At 33.1% G+C, this 17,768-nt stretch overlaps 1 protein-coding gene across 5 annotated transcripts in view; it reads right to left on the reverse strand.

Annotated features, from left to right (window-relative positions):
• Window positions 1-2,199: 2,199 nt before the first annotated feature.
• Fstl5 (follistatin-like 5) overlaps window positions 2,200-17,768 on the reverse strand; it is a 43,610-nt gene continuing 28,041 nt past the window's right edge. For 4 of the 5 annotated variants that reach the window (XM_018449773.1, XM_018449774.1, XM_018449770.1 and 1 more), the window contains 16 exons: window positions 15,767-15,868; window positions 14,358-14,487; window positions 13,173-13,406; window positions 9,486-9,670; window positions 8,803-8,937; window positions 8,474-8,606; window positions 7,451-7,662; window positions 7,016-7,139; window positions 5,342-5,635; window positions 4,940-5,061; window positions 4,715-4,852; window positions 4,394-4,609; window positions 4,055-4,205; window positions 3,691-3,891; window positions 3,075-3,221; window positions 2,200-2,629 (listed from right to left, as the gene is read on the reverse strand). In XM_018449773.1, the coding sequence (XP_018305275.1) occupies window positions 2,400-2,629; window positions 3,075-3,221; window positions 3,691-3,891; window positions 4,055-4,205; window positions 4,394-4,609; window positions 4,715-4,852; window positions 4,940-5,061; window positions 5,342-5,635; window positions 7,016-7,139; window positions 7,451-7,662; window positions 8,474-8,606; window positions 8,803-8,937; window positions 9,486-9,670; window positions 13,173-13,406; window positions 14,358-14,487; window positions 15,767-15,868 (2,754 nt within the window). In that variant the 3' untranslated portion in view covers window positions 2,200-2,399. The remainder of the gene's footprint in view (window positions 2,630-3,074; window positions 3,222-3,690; window positions 3,892-4,054; window positions 4,206-4,393; window positions 4,610-4,714; window positions 4,853-4,939; window positions 5,062-5,341; window positions 5,636-7,015; window positions 7,140-7,450; window positions 7,663-8,473; window positions 8,607-8,802; window positions 8,938-9,485; window positions 9,671-13,172; window positions 13,407-14,357; window positions 14,488-15,766; window positions 15,869-17,768) is intronic. The other variant, XM_018449775.1, reaches the window with a different exon arrangement.

The raw sequence follows: 17,768 nt of genomic DNA on the forward strand, positions 1-17,768 counted from the left end.
ATAAAGCCAGACAATATTATATACTAGGCGGGTCCTCATAATATAATAAAGCGAAGAGCAGGCAGAATGAATAAACGTTAGCCTGGATCCTCATATGGACAACAACGCGCTGACACCGAACACTGATTGGTGAAAAGACGGTTGCGGGGGTAAAATTTATCCCAGGCTTAGAAGGCCTCGCTTAGTACGAGTAGAAGTGAGCATTTGTGATTCAATTCAGGTACAAGTAAAGGAGACAAGTGAGTTAGATAAACAACATTTCATACGGAAAAGAAGATCTTCCAAGTTATAATTTCCGACATTTTGGAAAAGTGGGTTTTGATCTTAGGCGAGTGAGAGATCATTCGAATAATGACGGAATCAATAAATTCAACACCCGGAAGAGAGTGTAAATCAGTAATTAATATACACCGAGGTTTAGCAAAAATAATGTGTAAAAAATTGTTCTGCACCTGTTGGAGTCGGTCTAAATATGTACGCGATGCAGCAGCCCACATAGAAGCCGCATAAAGTAAGCGGGACGAGGATATTAAGTAAAGTAAAATCTTAAATCTTATATGCAGCATACAATAGCGTATTCTTTGTACTAATGAAAAGATAAGGATGCTTTAGAAGTTGCCTAAGCTCTAGCGGTACGATTCCAGATCGCAGGAGCTCAGCGGAGAGCAGAATCAAATATAATGCCTAGATATTTGACATTATATATATAGTACTTTATATAGAGAGTAGACCATGGGACAGAATATAGTGGTATAGTCCAACACCCTCAGCAACGGAGAAGTAACATTCCTTTTGCGGGTAAAGAAAATAGCTTCAAGTCTTATCTGAATTGATGGTAATCTTCCATTCACTAAAGAATTGGACGATTGTCATCAATGTGGTGCTGAAGGTATGCGATAAGCAGACTTATGCGGGGTCTACAATAGAAGTAGCGGTCGTAAGGTCTTAAGTCGTAGAAAATTGACCAATCACAGTTGATTATTCTTCTCATATTCGACTGTGATTGGTCAATTTTCTACGACTTAAGACCCTACGACTGCTACGACTTCTATTGTAGACCCCGCATTAGGATGCGTTCCGAGTTACGCATGAAGAGCATGATGCATCATTTGTCCTTGTTGTTTACCAATTAATAAAGAAGGATATAACGATACATCATGGTGCTTCATGCGTAACTCGGAACGCATCCTGAGACTCTAAGAAAGAGTAAAGATTGCAATGTCATCTGCATATATCGTCAATTGTACTTTATAAATGAAATGCTGCGCTCTTTATATTCTCTCCCAGATGATTACTGTTAACGAGTAAATGCTCTCCGCCGCGACCCTCTGTCAGCGGAGATGTGTATTGCTCGCTCGCTCGCAATTTTCGTGATATATACAAGGAGTATTCATTCATACAATATTCTGAACATTTCATAGACATTTGTATGTTCTGTATGACGATTCTTTCGCTGTGCCGAAATATTCGACACATTGGAAATAAGAATGGAACTTTCTATGAATATTTAGCATTAGCTGGGTAGATTACTTAACAATTTACATCAATTGTCATTTTTTTTAATCACTGCAAAAAGATAATTTTCAAATGTCTTTGACATTGAAATCTGATTTTATCTACTGTACATTTGTTTAAATTGGATTAAACTATTATTTCTGACACACATTGTGACTGCTTGCCGATCAAAGATGTAGTAACGGTGTAATTTATAAACAATATTTGACAATTTGGCAGTTAGAACTTGATATGTATCGGTAACAATTTACATCACAATTCTAAATGTATGAGACTATTGTCATATTTCTTTTTGTAGACAAAAATATGTGAGTATTATTAAATTATTTTGTATTATTTTGACGATATCTATATAACACTTAAAAAGTATTAATAACAGTTTTACCTATGTAACAGTTATGAATTTCTATTTTTTGAAATTAGAAATCAGCTCAAAGACTATAACGAAATTTTTATTATCTTCCATAATTTCTTTTTCATTTTTTATTTTAGTTAATATTTCATTAACACACACAATTAAATAATTTAATCTAATCGATATGATTATTAATATAGATTGCAATATAAAGTAATTAATTTGATATATTACAGTTACTTATCTACCATTGACACGTACTATATGTCACTATTGGCTCTTGGACATTGCTTTGAGATAACATTGTTTTTTTTTTTCAATTAGCGGTGCAATCGTATAATATTATAATGTATAATATTTATTTAAAAAATAATTATCTAGAGAAGATGAAAGTATTTATCGTATGATTTCTCTATGTTACCTTTAATTTCATCTAAAATTTTTCGGTATAATTGGCTTTGGTACCCGCTTGGATCCTTCAATTTATATACGTATGTCTCGTATTGTCATCGTCACAAAGCTACATTCATTAACGCAACGAAACAGTAAACCAAACAATCGCGCCGGGATGTATAAGGCCACCAATCTCACAATTTACCGTACGGGTCTCTCCATTGAGAACAAAGAGCGCTTGGTTGGAGGGGCTTACCATATATCGACCAAATATACCGCTTTGTATTATCGGTCTATTCGGATTACCCCATTTAGTGAGATGTGGTGGTGTTGCCTTTCCCACGCCTGTTATCATTTCCACTTTTCCTGAAAAGACATATGTTATTAGTTCCTGTTTTTACATGTGAAAAGTTTATCCTGCAAAGATTTTAAGGAAAAAAATATAATGAAATATTTTAAAGAAAATGTTTTTAAATAAAATGTATATATAAAGTTTTTTGAAGCAAACAGGCAAAACTTTATTAAGAAAATAATACTTTTGCCAACTTGGACTAGACTTTTTCTTCAAAGAATATCAAATTATCAACAATTCAAAAAATTAAATAGATAATAAAGCTACATATTTGTACAATTAATCTTACTAACATAATACAGTTAGATAGGAAATTTTTAATGATATTTGATATAATATCAACTGCATGATTTAATTAATCGCAAAAAGATGAAAAAAATCGGTAGATTATAAGTTCTTTCTCTTAGTAATAAAAATAAACATTTATTTAATTTGAATAAAGCATAAAAATGAGCTTACCAGTAGTTAAATCGAGGAAAAGGATATCTTCTTTGTCTATCGATGAAGCGTATATATCGTAACTATGTGTTGTTTGTGATGGATAGAAGGCAATGTCGCTGATATTTAAAGTCGTTTTCACGTCAAAAGCGAATTTTAGTCCACTTGCTGCAAAAATGTATGCAATATACATATATTGTTTATGCAATTTGAACAATTTTTCAATCGCTGTTCATCATTTTAAAATTTAAAATTTGTCTTAGCATTTAATGAACTAAAAAAGCGTCTGATGTAAATAGTCTTTAATAATATTGCATTAGTACACTGAAAAAAAATATCAAGTAAAAAAAATATCAGTCAAATTTTAACAAATATTTAGTTCAATACTGCCAACTAAATATTTATTAAATATACAGATATATTTAATTGATACAAGAAACATTAATTTGATTTAACAAATCATTCTTTTTACTGAACAAATATTTATTTACTGTAAGTAAATGTTTAGTTGGCAGTATTAAATTAAATATTTATTAAAATTGACTATATTTTTTTTCAGTGTATACATATTTGAAAGTATCTCATTTTATATCTTTATAGTGAAAATGCAAAATGCATATATATATATATATATTACGTAATATCTCCTGCACCACGAGAGTGACACCAGTGTTTTGTTTGTCAAGAGTAACCAGATATCTGGAATCAGGAGAAATCGCTGGTTTTCCCAGGATGCTCGGTTTATGAGCGAGAACGCTGTCAGTAAGATAATCTAATAGCACTTGACCGGTCGGTCGACCAGTGATTGGCTCTTCGCATTCCAGTATCACAAAACCGTCTGAAAATAAAATTTTATTGCATTCTGGCTGAATAGGAAGCTGAACAAAGAATTTGAAGTTACGTGACTAAACAAAAATTAAAAAAATATTAAAATAATGGGAAATATATTGCAATAAGTAAGGAATGGTCTATAATCGAGCAATTGTGTAGAAATATATTACAAAGATCGGAGAATTCCATGCTTGTTGGTACGCAGTTGTAGCTGGCCAAGTTCACGGTACGAGTGTATCTCATGTTGACCAGATCGAGCTTGTACATCCCATGCTGATTCGTATGGGTCACATAGCCATATTTGAATATGTGTTTTGTATCCTAAGAAATAAAAGTTTTTTTAAAAATTTTTCAAAAGTAATATAGATAATATTATTACTCATATAATTTTTTGTAATGATTGATAATATAATCCAAATTGATTAAATGATATATTGGTTAAAGGATTTATTTTTAGTTTTAAGTTTGCATAGTTTTGCGATATCGAAAGACAAAGACGATAAACATACTCGCTGCTGCGGAATATACAGGCCTTTCACGAGATCGAATTGCGCATCAATAGGCTCTGGTCGCATTGTATGATGTTTTTTTCGCTGAGCAGCTTCTTTGATTATTTGCACGGTTTTGATACCGGCATCCATTTCACTTCTCCAGTTTAATATCCAGACGTAGTCAAGGTTTTGTACGTACCACAAATCCACCGGATTTTTGTCTGTAGCCACTACCTGAGAAATTAATTGAATAATATTATTTATTCTAATATTAATTAAAATTATAGTATATATTCTAAATATTTTCGATCTTATAATGAAAGATAAAACAATGCGTACATCAATTATCATCATCTGTACTTCGCTGATCACAAGTACGCGGTTTTTATCCGGTTGACTAACGTATACATATCTATCAGCAACATTAATAGCACGGCCCCAAGAACACGGAACATTTTTAGGTCCGCAGACATGTTCCTAAAAAATGTGTAAAGAATATAGAATGATAAGATCATTGAGAAAGAAAAGGACAGAAAAAAAAGGAATATATTTTTTATCTCGCACCTGAGTACCAGGTATAATGTCTGTGGAATGAATTTCGTGTAGCGCGTGACACGTAGATGGCTCATATACTAAAATACCCCACTCATGAAAAGATAAGAATCTGCGTTCTTCGTCCGTCGCAACTGGATACAAGATTTCAATATTATATCATATTAAGATTTCAATATTATATTATATTAAAGACACTAGACAATAAGATAATGAATAAAATTATGATAGTACTTAAAGTTACAACTAATTAGTAATAATAACGATAGAAAATTATTGGTGAATATTGATGCGAATAATTAAAAAATATTTTGCTATTATATTAAAAATATTATTTTTTAAATTAAACATATTTGTATAATGATTTAATACTACGAGTTCTCATCTCACAGCAAGAAGTTGCTCTTTACTCACTCGGTGTAGGTTGCTCCTGAATCACTAAACTGCTGATGTCTCTCGTTAGTCCCCCAGCGCTGGTCGCTTCACACATGTAAGCCCCAGTGTCGGCATAATCGACCTTCCTGATTAGCAATTTAGTACCATTCCCGATCACTTCGTACTTGTCTGGCTGATCCTCGCTCAGGGGTTTGTCGTTCTTCAGCCATCGTACACGTGGGAGAGGCTCACCTATCACGTGGCACCTCATCTTCGCCGTTCCCTTTGGTCGTTTGGATTGGAATTGTGGTGTCACCCTGACCTCGGGTACAGCTAAGAGATATTATCCGCGATTATTTTTTAACGTTATTTTATTTTTTTAAATTTGATATGTATTTTATTATATTTTAAAATGTGGGTATTTTCTTCAACTTTATAATATATTTGATAATAACTGAAGAAAAAGAATACGTCTTTATGATAGCAGAGGATGGTTTAAATCGGACCGTGTTCCAAATAGGACCTTTTTAATTTAAATAAATACGGTTAAGCAGATTTGTGTACTATTTATAATGTAAAGTTCTTATATAAGACACCGAACATGTAATAGCAGTTTGACAGTTCTCTGTAACATAACATTCACAGAATAGACGCAAATATCTGCTATCGTGCGAAAACTTTTTTAAAAAAGAAGATCTTTGTAATTCGTTATTTAAAAGGTGTTAAAAATTTAAAAGGTAATTGATTTAAGATAATTAAACAGTGTAGAATTCAAAAATATCTAGCATTTTGCGATATCAATCAATCATTTTTGCGGTTTATTGTAAATTTTGTTCCAAAGTTCGAAAGAACCCGTGTCCAAATCGGACAGTACAGTAATTTATAGGCCTGGTTGTAGTATTGGTGATCGGTCGACCAGATCTGATCCAAGGAATTAAATCAGTAAAATATCATGAGTCATCAGACTTGGATTAATTGAGTTTTATTGATTTCAGTTCTAATAATATAAACTGTCAATAATTTTTTTTCTGAATAAAATTTTTATCTTTGACTGTCAAATTGCTCGTTTTTACTCAATACTAACAAAAATACATTAAAATATTTAAAAATTTTATCTAAAAGTCCATAAAAATAGGAGCGTTTGATTTGAACCAGGGAATGATCCGATTTGGAACCAATAGTTCCAAATCGGACCGGAAAAAGCGTTTTTACATTTTCCATTATAGTTCAACACAAATGAGAGATACGTTAAAATGAAGCAAAAATGAAGGGAATTAAATGATATTTCCAACGACACTTTCGGTTTTACTTACGCACGATCGGACTTTATTTACGCCTTATAGAAAGCAAAAATTGCAAATAGGTCCGATTTAAGCCACTCTCCTCTATATATGTATTTGTAAAAATTATTCATTTTTTATTTATGTTAATGTTTTCGCTAAAAATAAATTCAATTTGTTAAATAATTTGTAGATAAAAGGAATGACTTTGGTAAATTCGGAATACACAATAAGTTTGGAATATATAAAGGAATAATTAGTCCTGTGAGATACATAAATTATTATATATTATATAAGTTAGATTTTAATTATACATATAAATCAATTATATAATTTGTAAATAAAAAATTTTTCGTTTCCCAAGCAGGATCAAAATTTGTTTAATCCAAATCTACAGTAATTTATATTATTCCGTTTGAAAGCATAGACTTACTGTATATGGTGAGCATGTGAGTTTGCACCACGTCCTGGTTCCTAAGAGCGTGGCACGTGTAATTACCAGCATGTTCCAATTGCATGTTTGTCAGATAAAGGCTACCGTCGTTGAGAACGCGAATCTACAAAGTGTATGTTTGTGTTGCTTTAATTTTCTCGTAGTGTACACTTCTTTATTATTTAGAATGAGGATAACATCAGTTCGTCAAAATTTGACACTTAAATTAATTTTTTTAATTATTGCTCACTTAAAAGCGATAAAAAATCTTGATCTTCGATTCCCATTCGTAAGAATTTAACGAGAAATGTAAAAAAAAAGAAATTTTTCTCAATAAAATGAATATTATAAAAAGAGAAAGTGAAGAAATATACAATTTTTGTACGCGTTAATTGAAATGGTATTCTGATGCATGGACGATATTACGGTATTTACAAAGCTAACGACGAAGGATAGAGATCGAATTATTTCGTTCGAGTGGAATACCTCCGGCTCGCTGAGGGTTTCTACGTCCGTGCCGTAACGGCGCCAGACCAAAGGCGGAGGTGGTGTTCCGGTGACGTCGCACTTAATCTCAACGTTGTCCCCGACTCGTGCGGATATGTGATTCACTTCGAGGGATTTATCCAACGATACCACCGATACACCTGCACAGATCAGAACCACCCTCGTATATATTATGTGTACGTTATACTTTGGCCAAATTGAATGGACGATCGTCCATCGTACAAACTTTGCATAATAATTCCTCGAGGTCGTTTATATGTGCGCGATGGCACTGTGTCGGTCACGTGTGCAGTCTGACAATTTACGGTGACACCATTGTCCATGGACAATGCGTCCTGCATTGAGAACGTTATAATACGGATTACCATAAGAAAATTATTTGAAAATAGTTAATCACTACGTTAAATTATACTAACCGCGGCGACAACATTATTTATTTTAAGCAATAATGTGTTAAATCGCTTTGATCGTTCTATAATTCAGATCTATCCATTTCTTATATGTGTACCATGCGTTTCCATCGAATAAATCAGATATCATAATAATTTTGTTGGTTATAATAATCAGATGGATCGTATAAACACATTTTTGGCTAGCGTAATTAAATGTGTGGATTTGCTCGTATTATGCAAAGCAATAATATGTTAAATTGAGTAACGGTCAGTGATCGAGTAATAAAGTTTTTGGTTGACAATTAAATCATTTATTAAAATTAAAAGATTATTTATTTTACAAAATTGTCAGAATAGTAATGATATAAAAGAATAATTTTCGAGAACAAATATATTTGTACTAGAAGAATTTGTTTTAAATTAAAGAAATTAGTTTAAAAGATTAAATTAATTTGTATACATTTTATTAACATAATTATATAATTTATCTTTGTCATCGACTTGTAAAGGATAAATCTCGTGATAAATAATAATTGAATCTTACACAAATGATGCTTACTATAAAGCTTGCTGAAGGCCATGTAGAACTCGTTAACGTTCAGTTTGCCATCACCATCGGTGTCATCGTAACTGATCATCTGGCTCAAATTGCATCCTGCACATAGCTCTTCCATGTTTTCTTCCTTGGCGATCTGAATGTTCGAAAGGGTTTAAGCGCATTATTCGCTAGACGCTCGAGCAATGGAAAAATCGTGTTACTGCCGTTAAAATAATGGCCATCAAATAAATCTTATCGCAAGTACTTCTCCTTCAGTTTAAGTTAAACTTGAGAGAAAACGTTAATGAAGAAATACTACACGAAGAAAAGTATATTCAATGTTAAATCACCTGCAAAAGCTCTTCCCGCTCCAAATTACCGTCATTGTTTCTGTCGTAGTGAGAAAACATGATGCTGACCAAGTACTCCTTACTATGATTATCCTCGGCCATTAGTCTGGCGTGACTATATAGAAGTAAGTTGTCCTGATAAACAGAATAAATAAATAATAGTATAGTCTGATTATGTTTCAATAATCTTTTACAGTTAGTTATAAAGTATTATTGCAAAAAATTATAAATAAATTAAAGGAGATATTTTTAACTGACATACTTTCATATCTGATTTGTTTGTATTTTATATGAAGAAATCTCGATGCTATAGATGAATTTATACATATATGTAAATAAATCACAGCTGAAAGCCATAAATTACAAAGATCTCTTATCTTAAAAATATCTAATTATTTTAAATTGATATATTTTAAAATAATCATTATTTGATGATAAAAAGATGGAATGTTGTTCGCATATCGTAGCTAAATAATAAATTCAAATTCGTTTCTATTTCATATGCCCTAGTAACTTTTTTAAAATTGTACCTGAATACAGTCAGAGAATATTAATGATAAATAAAATCATCTATTTGCAACTCAAGAAGATAGGGCAGCGCTTTTTGTCGAGAAATCCTCGTTAAACTTTCCTATGTTTTAAATCGGAAATTATTGCATCGCGGAGCGAAATCAATAACATACTTTCATAATCTCGTATTCCTGCGCTGAACACTTCTCAATATCGTGACCGTTCTTTCGTAGGAACGATTTGCTCACCGGATGATGCTTCATCTTATTCTTGGACTTAGCGTATTTAGCGATATTCTTGCCTGTGGTGGAGGCATGGTACGCGAAGAAATCCTTTCGTGCCTGTGCGCTGTAATTACCTGGAAATGATGGAACATTCCATTATAAACTTCGAGTTTCCATGTAACGACATCTCTTTTTTTTCTTATCGTTACAACTCTTAACAAACTAGACTGCTGCGCGGCTGTTATAAATTAATAGAAAACTTTTAAGTTATTATTGAGTTCATAATGAAACCAAAGTTTTGTGAGTCCGCTCGTGGTTTCTTTTTCCCTTAGAATAAACAATGAATTAAAGTTAAAAGTATCGGCAAAGATTTGGATAATCTTTATTTGATGTCCTATGAGATTTGTACATCGTTATGCTTATAAACTTAATTTACTGATGACTAATTAGAAAATTATATTAGTAGATTAAAAGTCACACGATTAATTAATTATATTTCTTCATGTGTAATGACCATATCTCTCTCTCTCTCTCTCTCTCTCCCTCCCTCTCTCTCTCTCATGTCTCTAATAAAATTCCAATTATGTTAATAATTTACGATTAAAATCTGAAAATATAGCTAATAATTCACAACGTAATTGATAATTATATCACTTCTTTTCGCTCGTGTAGATACAATAGCTAATAATGTACTAATTAATATATTTTATTCAATCGCTATTAATAAGCTTTTGATTTTTTATAATTTATAATCTTTGTTAAATAATTAAATAAAGTTAAATCTAATAATTAAGTTAGATAGCTAGATAGATAATTAAAATTAAATATAGATAGAGTTCAGTGCACGCCACGGGGTCGATAAACTTCTTCTATTTCCGTCTCTATTTCACTAAAATCCTAAATACAAGAATTGATTTCAAGCCAGTAGGAAATCTTGTTTTATCTTTCATATTTATCATCACTAATCCAGCTAACACTAAATATTTACAGAAAGTTCGATTCGTATTACCAATGTACCGAATATTCCGGAACAGTAAAAAAATCGTCACAGAATGTGCAAATGTCGATGAAATGTTCACACTATTGTGTAAATATTTCTTGTATTTTTCACGAAAATCGCTAACGAGCGAGCAGTACACATCTCCACCGATAGGGCCGCGGTAAAGAGCATTTACTCGTAAACAAGAATCATCTGAGAGAGAATATAAGGAGCGCGGTACTTTGTTTGTGAAGTAAGCTCAAAATTTGGGTCCAAGTTGAAAATACATTAAATGTGGTGTCCCAAAGTAAAGTTTTGTTTAAAAACTGATTCACGGACGATCTGACCACGAATTTTTTGAAAAATTCAAATTTTGTGGAATATACAGGATGGCCCACGTAAAAAGTGTTACAAGCTAATAACTCTAAAAATATTTGTACTATCAAAGTACAGTTGTTTATGAGAAAGTTTCATATATTCGAGAGGCCTTTCTAACTATGTAAACAAAAATCTATCCCAAAAAGTCCTCCCTTAAAGAGGGGCGGAGGTAACTTCAAAGTTTCAAATGAGATCCCCTGTAAAATGTTACATATTTGGATTCTACGGGGAAAAACAAGTAAATTTTGTCTGAAACATTTCTTTGGAAAAAGCTCCTATCAAAAGTTATAAACATTTAAACTTTAATGTAAAATGCACTGAAATTAATGAAACCTTAGTGCAAACTGTACGTATTCTTCGTTTTAAGTCTTCTTTCGTCATAAATGGTTGAGATGTGACTTTCTCTTTGATATACCCCCATAAAAAATAGGCCAAAGATGTAATATCAGGTGAACGAGGGGACCATTGAACAGGACCTCCCCGACCTATCCATCTGTCACGAAATATCTCATTTAAAAGAGTACGCGTTGCTCTGGAAAAATGAGGAGGTGCACCGTCTTGTTGAAACCATATGTCTCTTTTCACATTAAGTGGTAATTCTTCTATAAGTAAGGGAAGATGATTCCTTAATAGATTACAGGATTCAGTATTAACAGTACCATCAAAAAAGTATGATCCAATTATGAAATCGCCAATTATTCCACACCATACATTTAATGACCAACGATGTTGGAAATGAACCTTGCGCATCCAATGATTCTCCAAATATGATTCTCATATTGCATATTATGTCTATTAAGGTATCCAGTATTGGTAAATGTTGCTTCATCAGAAAAAAGAATATTTTGCAAAAATGAATCATTTATCATGGCATCACGCATCCACTCACAAAATATTACACGACGTTCATAATCAGTTTCCAAAAGTTCCTGAATCAAAATCAAACGATATGGATGAAATTTTTGTTTTTTCAAAATCCGATGTATTGAAGATCGTCCAACTCCAAATGTGTTTGCTAATTCGCGTTGACCGACATGTGGATTTACTTCAACTGCAGCGAGAATATTAGCACAATTATCATCATTAACTACTGGATTTGTCTTTTGTCTTTTAATTGCACTTAATTGATCATGTACACGTAAACGATTTTCTAAACGAAGAAATGCCATATGCGATTTTTGAATATTATAACGTTCTAAAAATAATTACGCTGCACATCAATAATTTTTCTCACATTCTCCCAGAATTAACAACATATTAACTTCCACGTCAAAATGAACCATGATTTTCGAACTTGATAGCATGAAAACCAGCTCAAAACTAACTAAATACATAGTAGATCTGTATTTACGTTTCCTGATAAATGTGTGTATTTATGTTTTTTTTGGTTAACATCAAGGTCGTTTTCGTTTTCATTGTGTCGTGAATACAACTTTGTGTCAATGGAATTCAATCATAAATAAAATGGCTAAAAGTTTAAATGTTCATAACTTTTGATAGAAGCATTTTCCAAAGAAATATTTCAGACAAAGTTTACTTGCTTTTCCCCGTAGAATCCAAATATGTAACATTTTACAGGAAGTCCCATTTGAAACTTTGAAGTTATCCCCCGCCCCTCTTCAAGGGGAGACGGGGGTGGATTTTTGTTTACATAATTAGAAAGGCCCCTCGAATATATGAAACTTTCTCATAAACAACTTTTTGATAGGATAAATATTTTTAGAATTATTAGCTTGTAACACTTTATGTGGGCCACCCTTATATGGAATATACAGCGTGTTTCATTTTAAGCGATATGATGATTATCTTTCGAATCGATGATTTTATTGAAAAATTTTTCGAAAGAAAGTTGCATGGCTTGAAGGAGGACACATGATGGAAATGTGGACTTGACCTTGAGTGACCTTGTGAAAATCAGGTCAAGATCATTAATGTTTTTTTAAATGGAAATTATTTTTTATTACATATTCTTATAGCTTATCTCGAGAGCTTTCCAAAACACTATAATAAAGTTACTTAGTTTATCAATTAAAATCAGAAATAAAGTACATATGTATAATGCATTTCTCTCCTTTCGAACGAGATATTTCCTCCATATATGCGTAAGCTTTCTGTGCTCTGCAAAATAAAGACGTAGGATGCTTTTCAGCAAGAGACACAGCGTAGCACAATGAATCATTACATCCTAGTTGTTTGCCAATGTTAAACAAAGATGAAATGATTCGCTATGTTGTTTCTCTTACTGGAAAACACCTATATACTGTCCAGCACGTGCTCACCATTGCTGAGGCATCTGGAGAGCCTTCGGGTGGTTAACGGAGTGTCGGCGTTGCAGGCCGCGCGATGCATCTCACAGTGATTGACGTACACTCTGCCATTGCTTGCACAGACCGGTCGATGCCTCCGCGCGCATTTATGAATGCAGACGCACGCAGCGACGAGCTCCTCACCGTCCGCGGAGACTTGGCACTCTCTTCCCACGCCGCAATATTTTACCAGGCATGGATCGTCGTCTGAAAGAGCGAAAAATATCGCATCTTTGCTAACGTCCCTGCCATCCCCGCGAAATGCTCCGCGAGATATATTTGCATATCGGGATCGCAACCCTTGAATATGCGGCCGGCGCGCGAATGTTTCCCGTCAGCCATATGTTACAAGCGCGCGCGATTGATAGCGAGATCTTATATGTGCGAAAACGGAATACCTTGCGCCGCGAATATACGCGCCCATTCACGATAAAATTGCCGATCATCCTAGGTAATGCGACCGTTCTATCTTGTTGCAATAAATCACTCTACGCAACCCTGTTCTGTTAGATCGCAATCTTAGAATACTGCTATAACTGCCGAATCATTTCAGGAGAAATATTCCTCTCTCTTTCCATCCTCAATATTCTCTTTTCATATTACGATTTGCGATAGTTTTATTATCGCAGAGTCAATAAAATGGACACATTAAATAATGGGTGATTTGATTTCAAAATACACTTTTGCAAGCAGTATGAAAATGTAATCTGATAGAATATAATATAAAGTAAAATACTAATAAAAAATATTTACTAATTGTAAGCTGCACTTATACATATATATATATATGTTAAAAAGAAAAGTATTGTGCATACAATGCAAACGATACAGCATGAAAAAAATTCCTCTGACATGTACCGATCGTATTGCTCTCGTGTCATTCTTCTTTTATTCGCATTGCGATGTAAGCAAGTCTCGCAGCTTCGTAGCTATGTGTGCGTTTTTTTACGTCATTGCGATCTTGTTGATTGTAGGATTGGTGCTTTATACAATTTTAGCAGCGTACGGACTGGTTTAATGACTGCACAAGGTAAACGCGATCCCGGCGAATTGTGACCGGAGATACACAGTTTAATTAAACTTCCCGAACGGCGCAACGACATACGAATTACTAATTGACATATATGTATGTAGAGAGGGGATTTAGCGGTTACGCACTCTTGTGAACGTGCCGGTTCTCCGAGTCTGCGGATTCGTCGTCCGTCGAGGTCGGGGTGGTGGATGGAGGACTCTCGGTGCCCGGTGACACGCCATTGTTGTCCACCGTAAAATAACGATGTCTCGAGCGCTGAAAATGATGAATATCATATATCATCAGAGATATTACGTCAAGATATCAAGTCGCGTATGTACGAAAGATTTCGTAAGAATAATGTAACGATGTCATGCGACAAAATAACTTTTTTAACAACATAATCTCGTACAATTGGCAGCTGAGAAATCTCAAGTCGATTATCTTTAGACAGTTGCATCGCATTTTTTATGGTCTTTGAAAACTTCAAAATATTCAAAGCATCTCGTGAATTATTCGTTGTCAACGATTTGGATCGCTTCGAATCACCGGAAGTCGACCGCGAACACAAGGAAATGAGGGGTGGTTACGCAGACTCGGTGGTTTCCGGATCGAGTCACAGTCCCAAGTTATGCCCTTCTATTCTGCCGAGTGCACCGACAGTCGATCTCTCGCTCAGGTAAATACGATGCAATGTACACAGATAAATGTCTATAGATACCGAGGACGGGGGTGCGGATTATGGCCACTATCGGATGATGAGAGTTACGCGAGAAGTCTGTACCTTGGAGCGGAGCCAAAGAGATTTGCTGTAAGGACAGTACTCATCTAACGGTCATCAGCTTTCAGATGAAGGCTTATACGAGTAATAATGTTCGTGATCAAGAGAAAGAAAGATAATATGGCGAGAGGATACGAGCGAAGACATGAAGGATTTGTATAATCGAGCGATAAGTTGTGTCGCGACTTGAAATTGAAACGAGCGCTGAAAAGCTTTTCAGAGGAAACCTAATTTCAACCATTAATCTTCCGTCCAATTTCGTTTATGTGAACGATTTATTTCAGTTTAAATACAAGCAATATTTAAACACAGCATTAATTATTCCTTCTTAGTTAAGATTTACTTCGTTCATTGTACCCTTTGGTTAAAGAGAGAATTATTAAAAATCGATTATATGGACAGAAAGGCAAGAAAATTAATTAAAACTAATTGCAGCAATTATGTTCAATTTAAGTTTGAAGACGTGGATGCGAAAAAGTCTTGTTAATTTCGATTACTGAATTACTTTCTGATCTAAGAATCGCTCAAATCTTCAATCTTTTTATCAAGATTTAGTTTAATTAAGATAATTTTAATTTGTGTGAAAAAATCTACTATAGATAAATAAAAATGCATATACGAAACATAACATAAATATTTTATAATCTTATTTTAGATAAATCACATACAATTTTGTTTAATAAATGTAAACAATAAAACAGCAAAATATAATTATGCGGTTTAATGGAAGTACATAATATTTAATGTTGATAAATGTATACACACAGTGCTTACCTTGTAACGAAGTATATCAGAACCTAGTGCAGGAGCAATATAAGTTGAGACGATCGAAAGCAACAGGAGATAGGAGGTTACGAGGCAGGGCTTTAGTCGCATCTGAAAAATATATTAAAAATTATATCAGATCGCTGTCAGGTTTATTCTTTTATATCGTTTGCTTTATTGTTATTATTTTTTAGAGTAAATAAAAAAGGAATATCCTACGAATGTACATAATAAAGATACGCAAGGTAATTGAATATGACATGGATTACTCAGCTGTTGACAGAATTCTTTTTCGACAGTTGTTAGAGACAAAATTCACTATTTCGATTAATTTGAACAAGGAAGATAAAAATATTTTTATTTTAGCTCGTTGTATGTAGACATAATGTTGCATGTAGATACAATAATTAATCTTACATATCTATTAAATGATTATGTTATAATTATTATATAAACTAAATTTTAAACAAATTTGTATTTGATGTTAGATTAAATAAGATTTTTTTTTATTTTTAGACGTGGCAGTCTCTATTAATAGAAATAGACATTTTTGTATTATAATAAAAAATGACCTTTTATTTGTTTTAGTGTGTACGAAATTTCTATATAAATACATACAAGTATGTACCTTCTTGGAATCTATCAAATTTGAGAATTTTAAATTAATATATTTAAATAACTATAAAATCAAAGAAAAATATAGAATATTATATTATTTGGGTACAAAATGTATAAAATATTTTCGTTTCTTTATAGATAAAGGCAAATTTCATACTGTGCCACAGTGGTACATTGTTCCCCTGTCCGGAATCCAATCCCATTTAATACCGCGAGGAAGTTATACTTTTTCCAATTATCTAACCGTTCGTAATTTATATTCTTCTAATCCACAGAGACTACCAACTCTTCCGAAAAAGAAAAGAGAGGGAGAGGGGAGAGAAATCACTGCGATTCTGTATGCTTGGAAATTTACAGTGCTATATTCCGGAGACGTTTACACGGTAGAGGTTGGCCCATCTTAAATCTTCCGATTAACTTCGAGCGCCTGGTCTATATTTTATATACATGGCACTCGGAAATTTACCGTTAAAAATGGCACTTGTGTACGAATTGTAAGATATCGTATGCAAGCGTATACGATTTTTACTGAGATGTGAAAACATAGCCACCGCGATACAAAACGTAGTGGGCATAACATTGAATAAGAAACACCACCAGAAACCGACAGATATTTTTTTATTATCGTAAAATAATAAATTATTCTAATAAGAATGACTCACCTCTAAATTATTCACAAAACTTTAGTATTAATTAAAATTGTTGCGTATTAACATGTCATTTTAATAGATATATTGAATTAATTTTATATGATCGTATATTATACGCATTAAATAAATTCTAATATATAGTATACAATATTTTTTTAAATATAAGAGACAGGAGGGATGAGAAGATGAAGCATATTCCATCACTCACTTGAACAGAACAGTGTGACTTTCTTAATACATGAAATACATGACAGTTTCAGATAATCATGCAAATATATATACACACATTAGACTGACAAGGAAAAAAGAAAATATATTTTTTTTAATCAGCGTCTCAGTATATAGAAGCTTCCATTTCATGCCAAAAGAACACCCTTAAATTTTTATCAAAAAAATATTAAGCCTTAGAGGTCGCTAGTAAACGATTTTTAAATCAAAATTTCAATTTTCCTTAACAAATACATGTTTGATTTGATGCAAAAATGGCTTAATCCGGATTTTTAATGTGGTACTACATGGTTTTTTGATCGCTAAACACGATGTAATTCATTTAGCTGTACGATATACGCCTTAAGAAATACAGCCCGATTAATGTAAAAAAATGACCAAATTTCGAGTTCAAGTTCGATTTTAGCAAGTAAGATTCCAAGCGTTCAAATGGGTCGTTACTCTCCTCAAATTATAGGTCTGTTCACCCAGAACAAGATCCAGTTGGAATTTTCCCGGGACCTCCTACAGGGCCT

Source organism: Mycetomoellerius zeteki, unplaced genomic scaffold (assembly GCF_001594055.1).
Source record: "Mycetomoellerius zeteki isolate Tzet28-1 unplaced genomic scaffold, Tzet1.0 scaffold25, whole genome shotgun sequence".
Classification (NCBI taxonomy): Eukaryota; Metazoa; Arthropoda; class Insecta; order Hymenoptera; family Formicidae; genus Mycetomoellerius; species Mycetomoellerius zeteki.